The sequence below is a fragment of the Saimiri boliviensis genome, chromosome 14 (genome assembly GCF_048565385.1).
Source record: "Saimiri boliviensis isolate mSaiBol1 chromosome 14, mSaiBol1.pri, whole genome shotgun sequence".
Lineage (NCBI taxonomy): Eukaryota > Metazoa > Chordata > Mammalia > Primates > Cebidae > Saimiri > Saimiri boliviensis.
Window position 1 is genome coordinate 68,347,532 of NC_133462.1, and position 16,398 is coordinate 68,363,929.

The window sequence follows — 16,398 nt, forward strand, 5'->3', positions numbered from 1 at the left end:
TCTACACAGAAATTTCCAGCAATCACTTTCTAGTCCTACAGACAGTAATATTTACAGAAATCAGAAAATGTTCTTATTATTGCACATCCCTCCTGTTTTAGGATGCCTACGGCAAGGAATGATTCTGGAAATTGTAACAGGCCTGGCACCAAAGCCATTCCCTAAAATAACGGTCTCCTGGCTCACAGAAGGAAGTAATAGCAGAGAACAGCAGCTTCCACGTGACTTAAAGGATATTTCACCTTTTGATATTCTGGTAAGATTAACTGAGAAAAGAACCAAAAGACTTCATTATAAATACCAGTACAGCATATGAGCTTCCGAGTCAGAAAATTTAGGATTGAATCCTGGCTTTACCATTTAATAGATGTCTGGTCTTGGGCAAGTTATTTATATAGTTTATTTAGAATAAGTCTTAGTTGTTATCTCTTTTATATTCACTAACTTATCACATGTCTATGGAGAAGATAGATTAAAATGAACATTATTCCTCACGTTTTTTTTCTTTCTATCTGCTTTTTTTTGATACCAATTGCTATGCTGTCAATGTACTCAATATACTTTTGATCAAACAGGACTTCTGAAATACAGTTCTGTCATGGTCATATGCATATAAAAGAACATTGTTAGTAATTATATAGTAATTAAAATTTTCTAAAAATCATTATTTATGAAAAATTAAAGTATACTGAAGAAGACTTTAAAAAGAAAAAAAAGTCAGTCATATTTTATTGAACACCTACTCTATGTGGTCATTACTGTACTAGGTGCCATGAAAAACTAAAATACAAACAGTTCCTGTTACCAAACTGTTTATGCTTTGTACCATGAGTCATCCCAGTGAAGACTGGAATATTAAAAATTAATAACATCTATTATTTTCCTAATGCTGTTGTTTACCAGATACTGTGCCAAGAATATTACAAATATTATCTCATTTAACCCTCAAAGCTATCCTCCGATATATGTATAATTACAATCTCCATTTCATAGATAAGGCTTAAAAAGGTAAAGTAACTTGTCTGAGATGTTAGACAAGTACTGTAACTACTACAAGACTAGCACTACCTACTAGTAGTAAAGTTTACTGTGAACCAAGTGTAAATCTGCACTATCCAATATGGTAGCCACCAGCCATGTGGGGGCTATTTAATTTGAATTAAATAAAATTAAAGACCGACTTCTTCAGTTGCATTAGACACATTTCAAGGGTTCGATCAATAGTCACAGACTCCATTGGACCCAGAGTCCATTCTCTTTAACTTTATGCTCCATTTCCCTCTGCAGAAAACATGAAATTAAATGCTAAATAGTATGAAACTGAATATAAATGCTGGTGAACTTCTGAAAGGGGTAACATCTCTATATTTTTAAGTCTTTAGGCTATGCAGGATCATAAATTCCACAAGGATAAAAACTCATTTGACCATGTTCACAAAGTGAATGGTATGGAGCCATCTCTCAAAACACATTTGTTGAATGGATGAGTCAAGGATGGATGAATGAAAGTTTGGAGATAGACTTACAATCTGTATTATTTGGATTGATAGATAGCAAACAACTCCTGAGAGGAACAACCTCACTCCAACTCTAGATGTTGTAAAGAACAGGATGGACTTCTGCCATAGCAGACAGAAATATTTACACAGATCAAACCATAAGGCAAGAATCCACTGTCCTTCCAACTACTTCCAAATAATGTATGAATTGATAGTAACCTAAGACTGGCTAAGGTCAGAGTAATTGCCATTTAATTGGCTTCAAATATACTAATGATTATGATAATGTTGATACTGAAGAACTTAATAGGCCTGGAGACAAATGTCTAAAAGAGCGGAGAGGTGAATTCATGGGGAGCAGGAGTAGGGAAGGAACCATTATGGAATTCACAAGTTTGGAAATCACCAAGTGGTCATTCAGTAGAGTTGTGAAGAAATTTGGCTTTTAGAGGAAACTATTTGAACAACAAAACCAAAAACAAACAAACAAACAAAGAAAAAACCCAAACAAACCAAAACTTAAGAGGGTGAAGAGAGAGAAAGTTGTATTTGCGCCAAAACTTCTGTGTGAAGAAGCGTGGTTGGGGATATTAATTGGACAATCCAGGGAGAAGCCACTAAAGAAGGGCTCAGGTGGCCTCAAGGAAAACACTTATTATAGCTGAGAACAGAGGAGGAGGCCAGGCAAAATGGACTGTACCTCCTAAGGGGGCAGCATGCTGGCTTGAACTGATACACAAAACCGGAAATTGGCATAGAAACCAGATCTAAGTAGAAACACACATTAAGTTAAACCAGGTAATGTAAATTACCTCATTTTTACACACTCTCCTACTTAAATTTTCCACATCCCCAAGATACATACAAATGCTAGTAAAACAGTACAGACATAATAAATTATGACTATGCAGACCGTAGAAAAGATTTAATAGATGAAAATGTAATTCTTGAGAAAAGTAGAATAGGGATTTGATCCTAGATACACACAATCTTTTGAGAAACAGGTTAAGCAAAGGGCAATTGCTAAGATACCCTCCCTTTGGGTTTTGCCATAGGTCCCATTTCATCTCAGACAGTCATCTATAAAAGAAGAGCATCTTACAATTGGGGCTTCTAAAATAGTAGAAATCCTAACATTCCTGTCAAAGGGCTCTGTAATGCTTCCTGCTTCCAAAACCATTTCCATATCACTCTAATGGCATGATTCATATTCATGTCAACTTGAAAAAGCATGGAAGCTGAAGTAAGGTAAAAACAAATGAATGTTGTGGATAATCAGCTGAAATCCATCACACCTGAGGGTCCATTACTATTGTGCTTGGGCTGTGCAGTCTACTTGGGAAAGGCTGAGTGGGAGTGGCAGGTCCCGATATTTGTTCTAGTAGCCACAAAGCAGCACTGGCTTTCAAAAAGCACAATCTGCCATTCACTTAAGTCTGGTTTGCCAGGAAGCCCAAGGATGGACTCCCCACTAGTACCATCAGGCTCAGGGAATTTGGCTAGCACCAGGCACCTCAGACTTCTGCCAGCTAATTGGCTTTGGGGAAGCCGCTGACCTACTCTCCACTGAGTGGCTTTTGCGAACCTGGAACCTAGCCTGCTTCTCATCATTGATCAACCTTGGCCAAGCCAGCTGGCTTGTTCCTTTGTAGACAGCTTGCCTTAGGGAAGCTGGTTGGTGGCGCCTCAACCTACTAAGCGAGAAAGAGAGACAGAGGAGAGACAGAGAGAGAGAGAGAGAGAGAGAGAGAGTGAACTACAGAGCAGTCTCTCAACTCAGTGTCAGTGGAGGGGGACTCAGAGATCAACAAAATCATGCCTAAAATCTGATATATTAATAGGTGGAGTAGAACTGTGCATAGCCTTAACCAGAAAGGTAACTAACAATTTAGGAATGGGGCCCAAATGAAATAAAACCATGAAGCACCTCATTAAACGGGTCTTATTCAAATGTATACCTGGATTCCTTTAGTTACATTTAAGCACAATGTATCATCATCAGTGTCACGTTGATGTATGTATGTATTGGTGACAAGGAATAAAAATCTGTTGTTTGGAGGCTGGTAGAAAAAAAATCCACATTAAACAGAGTCCTATATGGCTCTGGCCACCCCTTACCATTTACTGGGTTAGACTTCCAGGGCCTGAGCAAATGTTCAAGCAGGTTTCCCCTGCTTGGGGCAAAACCCAATTTTTTATAATCCAAAAAGAATAAAAATGTGTAACACATTAGAAAAATGCTGGCTTCTGATTTCAAGTTCACAAATGGAAATGACAAATGGGGACAATCAAATAAGTGATTAAATAGTATCCTTCCTGAATCAGCTGGAAGAAAGCAAAAAGAACTGTTTCTTAGGATTGCAGTCTTTCTGTCCTCTCCAACACAAATGCAGGGAGCACAGATTTATCCGGCTGAAATAATTTGAAGTGCTGCAAATGGTTAGTTCACATCAAAGATTCCATCTACTTTATTTCTAATGTAATTGTGATTTTAAAATACATGCATAAATATAAAATTGTTTTGGAGAACCAGGCATGCAAGGAGTATGTGATAGTCTCCTACGAGCCACATGGATTATATGCAGGCTCACGGACAAATCTTTAAAACATTAGAACTTCAATTTTCCCCATTTATATAATAGATGAGGTTATAATACTCCAGTGGCACACTTCGGCCATATCCTCAAAACAACTGAGGCAATATGGTGCACAAAGTCAGAGGATCAAATTCATTCCTCTCTGCAAAAGCACAACTCGTAAGAAACGTGGTTCTGGAGTTCATTTGCTAAAAACTGAGCCAGAGACTAAAGCTATGCTACAAGGCCAAATTTTTCTCTATGTTCCAATTTGGATTTAAATAAGATGTCATACACTGACAAAAACACAGACCCCTAAATAGAGTTCCCAGGAATTGAACAGCTTCGCTATTACTGATGTTTATTCACATAGTTTATAACTGCTAAGTTCTTCCAAAGTTTATGTTGAGATGTCAGGATTCTCAGAGTGGGAAGTCACTGTAAAAGACAGTCCAGTCTAATCCTCACATCATACTTGAACTTGTTCCCTACGGCATCTCTCACAGTGCTGGGAAACTTACTGCCTTCCAACACAGTTCATTCTATTTCTGGACATTAAGCGAAGAATTCAAAGCACTGAAGTGAGCCCTAGTTCAAAAGGGGGAAGGGTTACTCAAGTCATCTTTTAAGAGCTCAGTATCTCATACATCTTTTAAGAGCTCAGTATCTCATACCCACAGCCTCTGAAGAATCCCAAGCTAAATACATACATGAATATTCCTAAAGTTCCCAAAGAATAACTACATTAAACAAATACACAGCAGAAGCAGTAGAATCAAAATATCTGCTACAGAATCTGGACTCCTTCATACATGATGAGAACATCGGAAGGTAACACAATGTCTCGAAGCTTCCCTTTCCTCTGTGAAATGGGGAAATACTTACCACTGGGCCATTGTAAACATTAACAACAAAAACCCCAACCGAAGTACCTAGCACACAGCCTAATGTATATTCAGCTCTCAAAAATCTATGTTATTAGTCTTACCTTCAAAATCTTTACTATCCATTTGGAGACTGACTATTCAAGTTTCTTATCAACAAAATGTGAAAAAGAAAATCACCGTCTAGTAATGCAGTATCTGTACATAAAATTACTTTTTGTTGTATCTTAAGTATATTCCCAAATGGCTTAATGTCAAGACGAAGCTCACAAAGAAGGTGCTCTTCCCTATTGCTTATATTATAACTTGGGAGTTTTGTTTAATACTCTGCATTAATGAGAGAGCTTCTTAGGATAATATTACAACAGAGAGTGCAAGAAACACCAGTGAGGTCAATGCAGTTCTATTAACTGTCATCTAACACAGAAATATTTTCCTTGAATACCATTAAAGCTTTCTCTTTTTCTTTGTTCTGCTTTTTGAAGACAGTAGGAGCCCAAATTTCCCTACCAATAATTTGTGTTTTCGACTTGGCAGCATAATGATATTAGACTTGAGGAAAAAAACATCACCTTGGCAATGTCTTCTTCAGAGGTTTTTTACAAAAGATATTTTGTTAGGATAAATTATACTAAGTAGGCTCTTTAACTAAGCAAAAACAAATCCACTTGTAACTAAACGACCTGAGTAGCTTTATATTTTTTAAAGAGAACCTACCTGGAAAACACTATACTCTTTAAATGAATATTTTATTAAAATGCAAAGTATGAAACAGAAGGGTAATTAGACAAGTAAGTTGCTCTTTGCTACTCCTGCTGATAGGATAAACTCAGAAGACTCTCCGAGTTCCCGCTGCCATATATAAATCAAGACTCAAGCTGTGGTTGCAGCAAAACAGTTCCGGGATAATTTTTCTTTATATCTTGGGGGTTCAGGCCAACTGATTGGAGAGATGTAATGCAGTTAAATGAATAAATGTATCATATGCACTCTCTCATATATGTGCGTATATGTAGACATGTGCAAATTGCCTTCTCTAAACTAAAAAGGTGGAAACAGAAAATATACCCCACGGATTTCACTGAGATCACTCAGACTAAACAGAGCATCTGAACAACAAATCCCCTAATATAAAAGAAGAGGATCTCCATACTCCTACCATTTCTTCCACTCAAGGATTTCCTAAACATGACGTCAGTGCTAATTAATCTATGAGTCAGAACAAAAGATGAAGACCTTTCATTTTATAGACTGGCAATTCTTGACGGATTTAACATGATTTGTCAAGGTAAAGGATTTAAGCTGGGCAAAAATGGTATGACCCTTTTGAGATGCAGTGTCCTCAACCTTGCCCTTTGACCTCCACAACTCCTGATGCACTTTGCCTTTTCTAACTCACCATCAGTCCAATACTCTAGCCTGCTCAGTTATCCCATAAAGACTTTTCCCGGATCAATCTCCAACATTATCTCACTTCAGTGGTCCCATCAAACTTTAGGTGAGAAGCCTGGTTTCCTCAGAACAGAATCGTAAGGAAAAGTCACCTCCTAAAGAATGTCACTTATTTATATGCCTTAAGCTCAAACCCCTTGTTAGACTCATAGACTCTGCTGGTTATTGGGATCTCCAGGACTTTTTTCCATTTTCCCCACCTCCCTGCTCAAATAAGTAGTTCCGGTCACTGTTGGCCTACCAACAGGTGCAGGCAATCAACCCAAGTGTGGAGCAGGAAAGACCCCTTATTTGGCCAAGGCTGCAACACAGCTTGGCAAAGATACAGGGTGGTCCTGGGCATATGATATACTTGGCTTTCAATCCCATTCCCACTTTGTCTGCAGGGGGACTGTGGGGAAGTCACTAAAACTCCCTGATCTTGGGTTCCTTATCTGACTAATGACAATCTGACACTCAGGTTCCCACTTTTCTAAACTGGGTGGGGTCTTAGCACGATAATTAAATCTCAATATCCTGTATTCCATAACCATAAACGGTGACTTACTCCAAATGCCAGTTCTCAACCTCTGATTTTACTTTATCTGGAACATGGGCACTCACAATTCTACTATATTGTTTACACTGTCTATCCGGGATCTGCATACTGTGTGTATTTTCTAGACTATTACAAAGTGGGAAAAATATGCATGCATCACATTGAGCACCTCTGAAATTAAAAGATACTTTTTGTTTGTGGTCTTTTCTTTTTTTCTTTTTCTTTTTTTTTTTTTTTTCTGGGACAGTTTGCATTCTGTCACCCAGGCTGGAGTGCAGTGGCATGATGGTCTTTGCTCACTGCAACTTCCCCGTCCCAGGCTCAAGTGATCCTCCCACCTCAGCCTCTGGAGTAGCTGATACTACAGGTATACGCCACCACACCTTGTTAATTTTTTTTATTTTTTATTTTTATTTTTGGTAGAGACAAGGGTTTCATCACATTGCCCAGGCTGGTCTCAAACTCCTGAGCTCAAGCAACCCTCCCACCTCGGCCTCCCAAAGTTCTGGGATTACAGGTATGAGCCACTGCTCCTGGCTGAAAGATATTTTAAAGTGATCAAATCAAGTATGAAAATCAAATATGGGTATCAATAAAAGATGTAACTATCTGATTTGTTTTGCTTATTTTAAATAACTTATTGTTTCCTCCAGAGGAAATATTTAGAAGGCATTTGAATTATATAAGCTTGCTGTTCTCCTTTCCTAGTGCTATCAATATTTTTATTTAAAAAGTAACAATAAGACTTCAAATAAAATCTGACTGATAGCAATCACAGCAATCTGTGTTGAGATTTCAGATGCCCATAGAAATAAAACCATATTGACTGCACTTCAATATATTGAAAAGAGTTGGGAGGAAATGTGAGGAAATACAGGCCAAAAGTTTTCACACACAGGCAAAAATACATAATCAATACTTCACTTCCTACGTATTTAAATACCTATTAATTGTTCTACTGTGACTTCACCTTTCACGTCTGTTAACTTTGAAAAAAAAAAAAGACATATTTCTTGCTCCTCTAGGAAAACAAAAAGCATCAGAAGAATTTTCAGTTAAGACAAAATTCACAAATAGCACAAATCACTATCCATATTTCTCAAACCAGAGCTCCTATTGTAGTTCCAACTTCATTAATATGGTCATCATCATCATCATCATCATCATCAGTATGATAAGTCTCTTGGTGTCATATACTGGTATAATGTTTATGTAGGCATTATGTCATTTTTAATTACATATATATATATAATTTCAGATAAGAAGAAATAAGAAAGAATACAGTCTAACTGCTCCCCTGAAGATGTAGAAGTAGAGACTCTCAGAGATGAATGGACTTGCTTCAAATCACATCACAGTATTAGGTAGTTGAGAAATCGGAATTAAAACCTAAACCATAGTTTAGGTACAGTGGCTCATGCCTGTAATCCAAGCTCTTTGGGAGGCCAAGACTGGAGGATTGCTTGAGGCCAGGTGTTTGAGAACAGCCTGAGCAACATAGGGAGGTGCTATTTCTAAAAAAAAAAAAAAAAAGCATGGTGGCATGTGTCTGTAGTCCTATCTACTCAGGAAGCTGAGGCAAGAGGATCACTTGAGCCCAGGAGGTCAAGTCAGCAGTGAGCCAAGATCATGCCACTGCACTCCAGCCTAAAGGACAGAGCCAGACCCCTTCTCAAAAACAAAACAAAACAAAACAAAACAAAACAAAAAGAAAAAAACGAAAATGATCGGGGGTGGGGGAAGCCCACAAAAATGTACTTGTGAAGTTAATGGGATTCTTACAATTCTCCTTGCACATTTAAAAATGTGTGCCACTAGTTCATTTTCTTTGGTGGAACATTAGCTTTCTCCTCCTCCTCTGCCTTCTCTTCTTTTTCCTCTTCCTTTTGCTTTCAAGACAAAGGAGTAAGTTCTCCTTTTTGAAGCTACAGCAGTAATTGTAAAGCTTTCTTCACCTCGACCGTTGTTAGTGAAAACCTCTGCTTGGGTTAAAGCCCCTTTTCCCTTTTTATACTGTTGTTTCTCTTCACTTGACCTAAGGTCAGATATTAAAGACTAAATTTCATCATGAAATTTCTGAGCAAATTTTCACGTATTGATGTGCTTCTATAAAAAGTTTGGAAAGCACCCCTAAGGCCATTGACATTGCCAAAGGATAACAAATGACGTGACCTTGGGTTGGTCTAGCAAGTCAAGCCCAAAGTGTCTCCTGCTAAGCATGTACTAGACCCCGTACCTATGTTAAATCAACTGGTTTTCACAAAAACCTCACAAAGTAAGTTCCAGCTTCAATCTCATAATTATAAATAAATAGGCTGAAGCAAGTGAGTCTTAGAGAAGTTCTTTAACTTGCTCCAAGAGATGGTAGAACCAGGGCTTGAATCTTGAATCTATGAGCCACCTGACCCTGAAGCTTGACCCTTACTGTCTCTGCCCACAGTAACTCATGTTGGCAGCATCCTTACACTAGGCAACGTGGTATGCTAAGCTCGCAACCTGCAATATCTCATCGGCGATTTATAACACTTTGCAAATACTATTAGCAGTGCCATCATTTTACAGATGACAAAATAGGGCTGGTGGGGTTGGCCTATGCTTGTAATCCCAGCACTTTGGGAGGCCAAGGTGGGAGGATTGCTAGAGCCCAGGAGTTCAAGACCAGCCTGGGTAACATGGTGAAACCCTGTCTATAAAAAAAAAATAAATAAAAATAATATACAGATGACAAAATAAGAGATTAGAAAAGTTAAGTAACATTTTTTAAGGCAAAGGAAAAAGCACACTCTTTGGCATGAAATAACAAAACTGGTCCTCTAAGTTGCCTCGATTCATCTACACTTTGACATGCCTGCTGGCCTGGCTAAAGAATATGCACATGAATGTGAGTCTTTTGTTCATTTGCAAGAGTAAAAGAAAAATATTTGAATTGCCAAGGTGAGAGCCATCATGCCAATAAACATCAAAACACTCTTAATCCTTTGATCAATGAATTCTATACCTAAATAAAATAGTTATTGCTTTCATAAAATGTCTCTGTTTGCTACCAACAGAGAGCAAACTGAGCTAGTATGTCCTGCAATAGCCTTTAAATAACCAAGGAGAGAGATCAAAATAAAAATAAATCTTGACCAGATTTATAGGTGCGCCTTGATTAGTTCTTGTTATTTTCCTTCAAATAAGCAACACCTGAAAAAAATGAAAAGGGAATGTTGAGACCAGATATCATGTAATAGATGGGCTTTGTCTGACATACAGTATGGTATAATGCTGAAAAAATAATGCTGGCCCATCATTCGTGACACTTATCAGCTAAGTAGAGCAGAGAGAAAGACAAAGAGGATTTTTCAGGATGCTGAATGGGGCCACCACTTGGATTTCAACAAATCATCATTTGTTTTACTGTACTTCTCAAAGTTTTGTTTTAGTGTAGCATTCTGTCGCTTTCTCTAAGACAACAGGTTTTTCTTTTGCTTCAGCTGGTAACATTTTTCTGAAAAATTCTACCATTAAAATCAAAGGTAGTTTATTCAAGTATAATTCCATTGCTTGCTAATGAGAAAGCATGTCTTTTAAGAATTTTAATTATGTACAATGTGATGAAACTGGAATTGTTTACCTACTAAGCCATCTCTTTCTCCTTCACACTCCCATTAACACTCAGATCTTCTCAAAGCGAAATGCCATAATTAATAGAAATGCCAGTCAATAAAGCTAAGGATTCTTCTTTTTAAAACATTATAATTTTCATTTTCCTGTACACTACCTTTTTAATGAAAACTTCATTTCCTTCAGGCAACGCTTAATTTATGATGGATTTGGCTAGTTGAATAAAAATATCTGTTAAAGGAGGGAAAGTTCCCTTCAAAGCTGTTGAAATCTGATTTCATTTCAGATTCTAGAACTAATGTTGTTTTTTGTTTAAATAGATTTTGTCTGTCAATTTCCAGACCTGCTGTGCCATCAGCCTGTATGGACTGCTGTGGTCAACACGGGGGTTGTAGCAGCAAATTTTATTATGAACTGGTAATTGAATTGAACAGGTTTACATTTGAATAGATTTACTACATCATGATCTCTGACATACTGCATGGGACCAAAATCCCTCTCCATCCATAAACATACATTTAAGACAGTATCATTCTCTTCAGCCTTAGAAAGCAAGTCTTGAGCCAAGGAGATGGCCAAACATAATTGCGCATTTATATGCAGGGTACAATGCAATATTTCACTGGATTTTTTAAGTATAAAAGAACAAGAATATTCCATTTTTACTCATAACCATCCCATTCTTTTGATTTGGTGGTTGCAGGGAGGTGGGGAGGGGGCAGTTAAAGAACAGATATTCTACCATCAAAGTGGGCATTAATAAGTAAAGGAAAATAAATTATTATTTGAGTATATCAGCAACAGCAGCAGTTCCCTGGAAAACAGATACTTGCTTGATAATAGCAACTGAAGAGGTGTGAATCATAGATAAGCACTGTCCCATTCACTTTTACCAACAATGTTTAATTAAACAGTTCACACCTCTTCACTCTCAACACCGTTCAGGACTGTTCCTGCTAGAAATCACAATGGAAAAAATATTTAAGGAAAAATATCTTTTATTCTTCCTCCTTAAACCTGGAAAAGCAAATAGTTGTATAAATTATAGTAGTAAGCCAAACTAATAAAAGATATGTATTTCTAGATTTGGAGAAGTGACTCCATGTAAGTGAGTTTTTCAAAATAAAACCTAAATCTTGATCCATACAAAGTGTTCATTGTTATATTAATTTTAGAACTTCTTAAAAAATGGATCTGCTTTTGAAAAATAATGATTTCTTAATTTTCAAGGATTTGAAATCACTCTTAATTAAGCCTTTTTGAATGAGCATAAGTTAGGGTTGAGTCTCTACAACGAAACTAAGTGGCAACATAACTATAATTAAGGCCAGAAATTGACTGTCAATCACTGATCATTAACTTTCAGAAGTATGTTTTGTTTGTTACTCTGCCATAGGGTTTAAGGCAATGGTAGCTTACGTTTCACTCCACGAACGTAAGCTACCACCATCATCCTAACTAAAAGAAAAACTCTTTGTCACGTGAGTTGGGTGGCTATTGTCTTAATTATATGTTTTCCTTTATCGAAAGTGTCCTTCTGGCATTTGCACGTAAGTTTTCTCTAGCAAGAACCACCTTATCTGTCTTTTTCACTGTTGTATCACTGGAGCCTGGAATAGTGTCTGGCACAGGGAAAGACCTTGATACATATTCAGGAAATGGATTATAAATGTAAAACACGTTAACTCTGAAAAATCCTAACAGGACAAAAGGCTATACTATAAAACATTTCCCCATCCTCATGTTCATTCACCAATGTGACACTCTCACTAATCTTTAGGTATCCTTCCTTCCTTCCACTTTTCCATGTATACACATTTGTATATCCAAAACAGTGTGTATCCACTACCTATCATTGTCCATTCTCCTTTCCATCTCTCTTGCTATATACATATATATATATATACACACAGAGATATTCTCATACACACACACACACACACACACACACATAATGAATCATACTATTTACTATTAGAAAACTTGTTCTTATAGATATGTATTTACTTGGTAATATATCTTAGTCATCTTTTCCTAAACCTTTATTATAACATTATACACTTCTTTGTTTTTAGCTCTTTCTCAAGGGAAGAACAAAGCTGAAGACTAGAAGAATTTGAGAGGGTCTTCTCTGTTCCTATTTGACAAGTAAAAGGCAGAGAAACACGATGTGAATTCCACATATTCAAACATAATTTGACCTACTCATCTTCCTATAACATTGTTTACAGTAAAAATCTTGAAAGAAGAACAAACCAGGAAAAATTATGACACCGTGTGCTGGCACACACTCATTGACACTCTGGTTCACTCTTGGTGAATTAACGTGTGAGCTTATTTCGATTTAAAAGTTAAAAAATAGGGACTCTCCAGTAAGAACAAAATATACTAATAGGACAAGCCCCAGAAACAAAGCATAGTTCTATGGTGTAACGGAAGTCATACATTTACATATTTAATGAATCTAATTTTCCATCAAACATTAATTACCACTTTTTTATTGCATGACTTTATAAAACTATGTTTATTACAAACTCTGGTGGATGTTCTGAAGGAAAGGAAACAGAACATTCTAAATGCAGTATGTAAAATGCATATTTACAAAAACACACAAGTACAGCAATGCATAAAAGAACAAAAACTAAATGGTAGGCCTCACAAAGTAAAGAAAACGTTTTATCCATCTCCAAGCTAAAACATGAGTTTCACTAGAAATGCTGAAATATACAAATATTTCAGGACCTTTGACATGTGTGGAATAGTTGAGTGGCATCTAGAATTGATGGGTTCAGTTCCTGGCTCCACCAATTGTAAACTGTGTGAGCTTAAGCAATTTGTTTAGCACAGAATACATGTCACTATTACTATTTTATGCTTGTTGCTGTTATCCCCCACTAGAAGCAAATAGAAAGCCATTTTAATATTATATTTCAAGCTCTTAGTAATAGAAAATAAAGTCTAAAAGATAAGGTTGGAAAACAATAAGAGTGCTTTAAACTGAAGATTAATTTTAAAAAGAAAAGAAAAAAAAAAAAAAACTCTGCAAACCTAGTAATGAGAAGAAAACCAAAAAGTCAATGACAGTAGCCTCTTGGTTTGTCTTCAACTCCTTTGCCTTCTGCAATGTGTAAAGAAGGAAAAAGTACAACAGTTAAGCATACCTGGTGTGTTCAGCTGTACATAAGATTCTCCTACCTTGTCCCTTCCTCTCGATGTCAGGCAGTTAGCCATAAGGTATCAGAAAGTCCAGGTGTAAAGAAGGAATATTCTGCCATCAGAGTCAGGATACTTACTGTTACCTCATCTTTTTCTGGTTTCTCTAGAATTGGTGGAATTTATTGCCTCCCATCCACACACCAAAATCTAAAGCTCAGGGGCACTAGCAAAGAGCCTTACCTTCTTTGAGCATGCCCACTTTTAAACACTTCATGAAGCGGCAAGCCTGGCAGGATTTACGTCTGCGCTTTGTGATTTCACATTCATTCGTGGCAGGGCAGCTGTATTCTATATTGCCTAAAACACAAGTTTGAAGAAAAGTTGTCAGACTTGCAAGATCCAGGAAACATTAGCATCCCAAAGGCAATGTCAACTCTATTATTCTTACTCCCCTGCCCCAAAAAATGTCATGAGACTCAAGAGAAATGTCAGAAATGTCATCATGCTGATGCTCTGCTATAAACAAGAACACATATCATGAAGCGCTTCAAAAGACGAATTTTAAAATTAGCCTTCAGAACATTATGCTGGGTCCACCCATGCAAAGTAAGAGTCTTCCAGAATCTTGCGATTCAAAAGAAATTTCAAAATAGATTATGTTCATGAAACACAAATATCAAAACCAGAGTCTTGGATTGCCAATCCTGGATGTATTTTGGTTCCTAACACTTTGGTGCATTAGGTTTATTGTCTTTTCGACACTGAACAAGGTAAACTACACTCTGGAATATGACATGTAAACTAATCTGGGATGTTAGAGTAAGCTCCTAGAGGGCAGGGACAGAAATTACACAGTTGTTGCTACAGCACTTACCAGAGCCTTACAACACAATTCTGTGCTTGGTAAATGCTTACTGATGATGGTGATGATAATGATGATGACCACCATCTTCCTTATCATCGCCATCATGAGGTTTGCTACATAATTTTCATAATTAATTCCAAACACTGAAGTTCCCTGATGTTAGAACGAAGAAGAAACTGCTATGAAATTGTATTTTTAATATGAGTCTGTATCATTTACGGTGGTACCTACATATTTAGAATGACACCTATGAAATCAGCAGAAGATCCAAACTAAATTCTTTTTCAATTAGTACCAATGACAGTGGGATGTGCTCTGGGGCTGCCTACAGCTTTATAAAGAAGCTGCCTTTAAAATAAAGCCTTTCTCCCCTATCAGCTCTGTCACATACTGCTTGAAGGTCTTTCCTTACTTCCTAACCCTTTCCCCTTGTGATTAAGTGCATTAGTATCTTAATGAAAATGCATTCTGTTTACTGCCCTCTTGGGAAGGGGGAGGTCATCACACCAAATGCATAAATTGTCATCAGAGACGGTCCGAGCATAATTGCAATTTTGCTGCTCCATGTTTGCTATACTCAGGGTCCGTCCAAGTCCCCTGAAACATGCACAGTTTCGAGTAATTAGCATAGAGTCTGCCTGGGACCACAGCATTGATGAAATATTTCAGAGTTAATCACACTTTGTAAACACTGATTTATATTGACTACCTTTCTCCAGACTGATGTCTCCTCATTAAATATCACATTAGTGGATTGCAGGATAGTACAAAGACTCAACTACTCAGCAACTGCTAATTCAACAGGAAGTAATACCTAACCACTTATAACTACTGAAAATGGTTAAGTATGCATGACTTGAAAAAAAAAACACATTATAATTTGAGATAGCCTATCAAAATTGCCTAAATTAGCATTCTAATTCAGGGCATTTATAACAATAAAAGCAACTACTTTTTAACAGGAGGTTAAGTAATAAGAGTAATATTAATTGCATCAACGGAAGTATATACCATTACCTTCCTTGAAGATATTACTGATGCTATATTCTTAGAAAACCAAGGATAAGTCAAAGAAATCAGGCTGGCTGGGTCACAACTAAGAATAAAAGGATTTATAATCTGAACTTTAGATGAACCACTCTTCAGAGTTTCTTTAACCATCCCTGAATATTTATTTTGCATCAAAAGAGTGTTGCTTTTAATTTTCTAAGGGTTAATTAGTATTCCATGACTAGAACCTTCGATCCTGTAAAGCTCCGCCTACACTTACTCAAAAAGAAACAGGCCTTTGCTGTCTTAGGAATGACTGAACAGTGACTGGTTAAAAGAATCAAAAAGAAAGAAAAAAAGTTTGCCAAACAGCATTCCTTTCCTTTCTGCCTGAAAAGTCAGTATGAAGTAACACTTTGTTCACTTCCCTTATCAAGGCATGAGTGCTAGCCCTGCATACCTTTAACCCAGTGCTTAAAGCTTCTACCAGGATGAGCCACTGCCACAAACGTAATCACCATTCTTTGAAAACCTGTTCCACTTCCTCTTTGAACCGGGTATCCTCATCCTTCACATCAACATGCTTCTGGCAAGAATGCGCATCAGGCATGTGTGAGCTCACACCTGGACTATGGCAGTTATCTCCTCCCTGGGCTTTTCGCCTCCATCCTCACCTACTCTAATCCACGTGGCTGCTTTGATCATGTCATCATGCTAAGTTTTAAAAATCAATAGATTTCTTTGCCCTCCTGAATGAAATACAAACTATAAGGCTTACAAACAAGGTCCTCTCTCAGTCTTTTATCTACTTTTCCAGAAATATTGCTATTAT

The 16,398-nt window shown here is 37.2% G+C and overlaps 1 protein-coding gene across 16 annotated transcripts in view; it reads right to left on the reverse strand.

Moving 5' to 3' along the window:
• The window catches only part of ESRRG (estrogen related receptor gamma), a 644,467-nt gene that overhangs the window by 139,017 nt on the left and 489,052 nt on the right, over positions 1-16,398 (reverse strand). For all 16 annotated transcript variants that reach the window (XM_074385196.1, XM_010340941.3, XM_074385195.1 and 13 more), the window contains one exon: positions 13,952-14,068. In XM_074385196.1, coding sequence (XP_074241297.1) covers positions 13,952-14,068 — 117 coding nt within the window. The remainder of the gene's footprint in view (positions 1-13,951; positions 14,069-16,398) is intronic.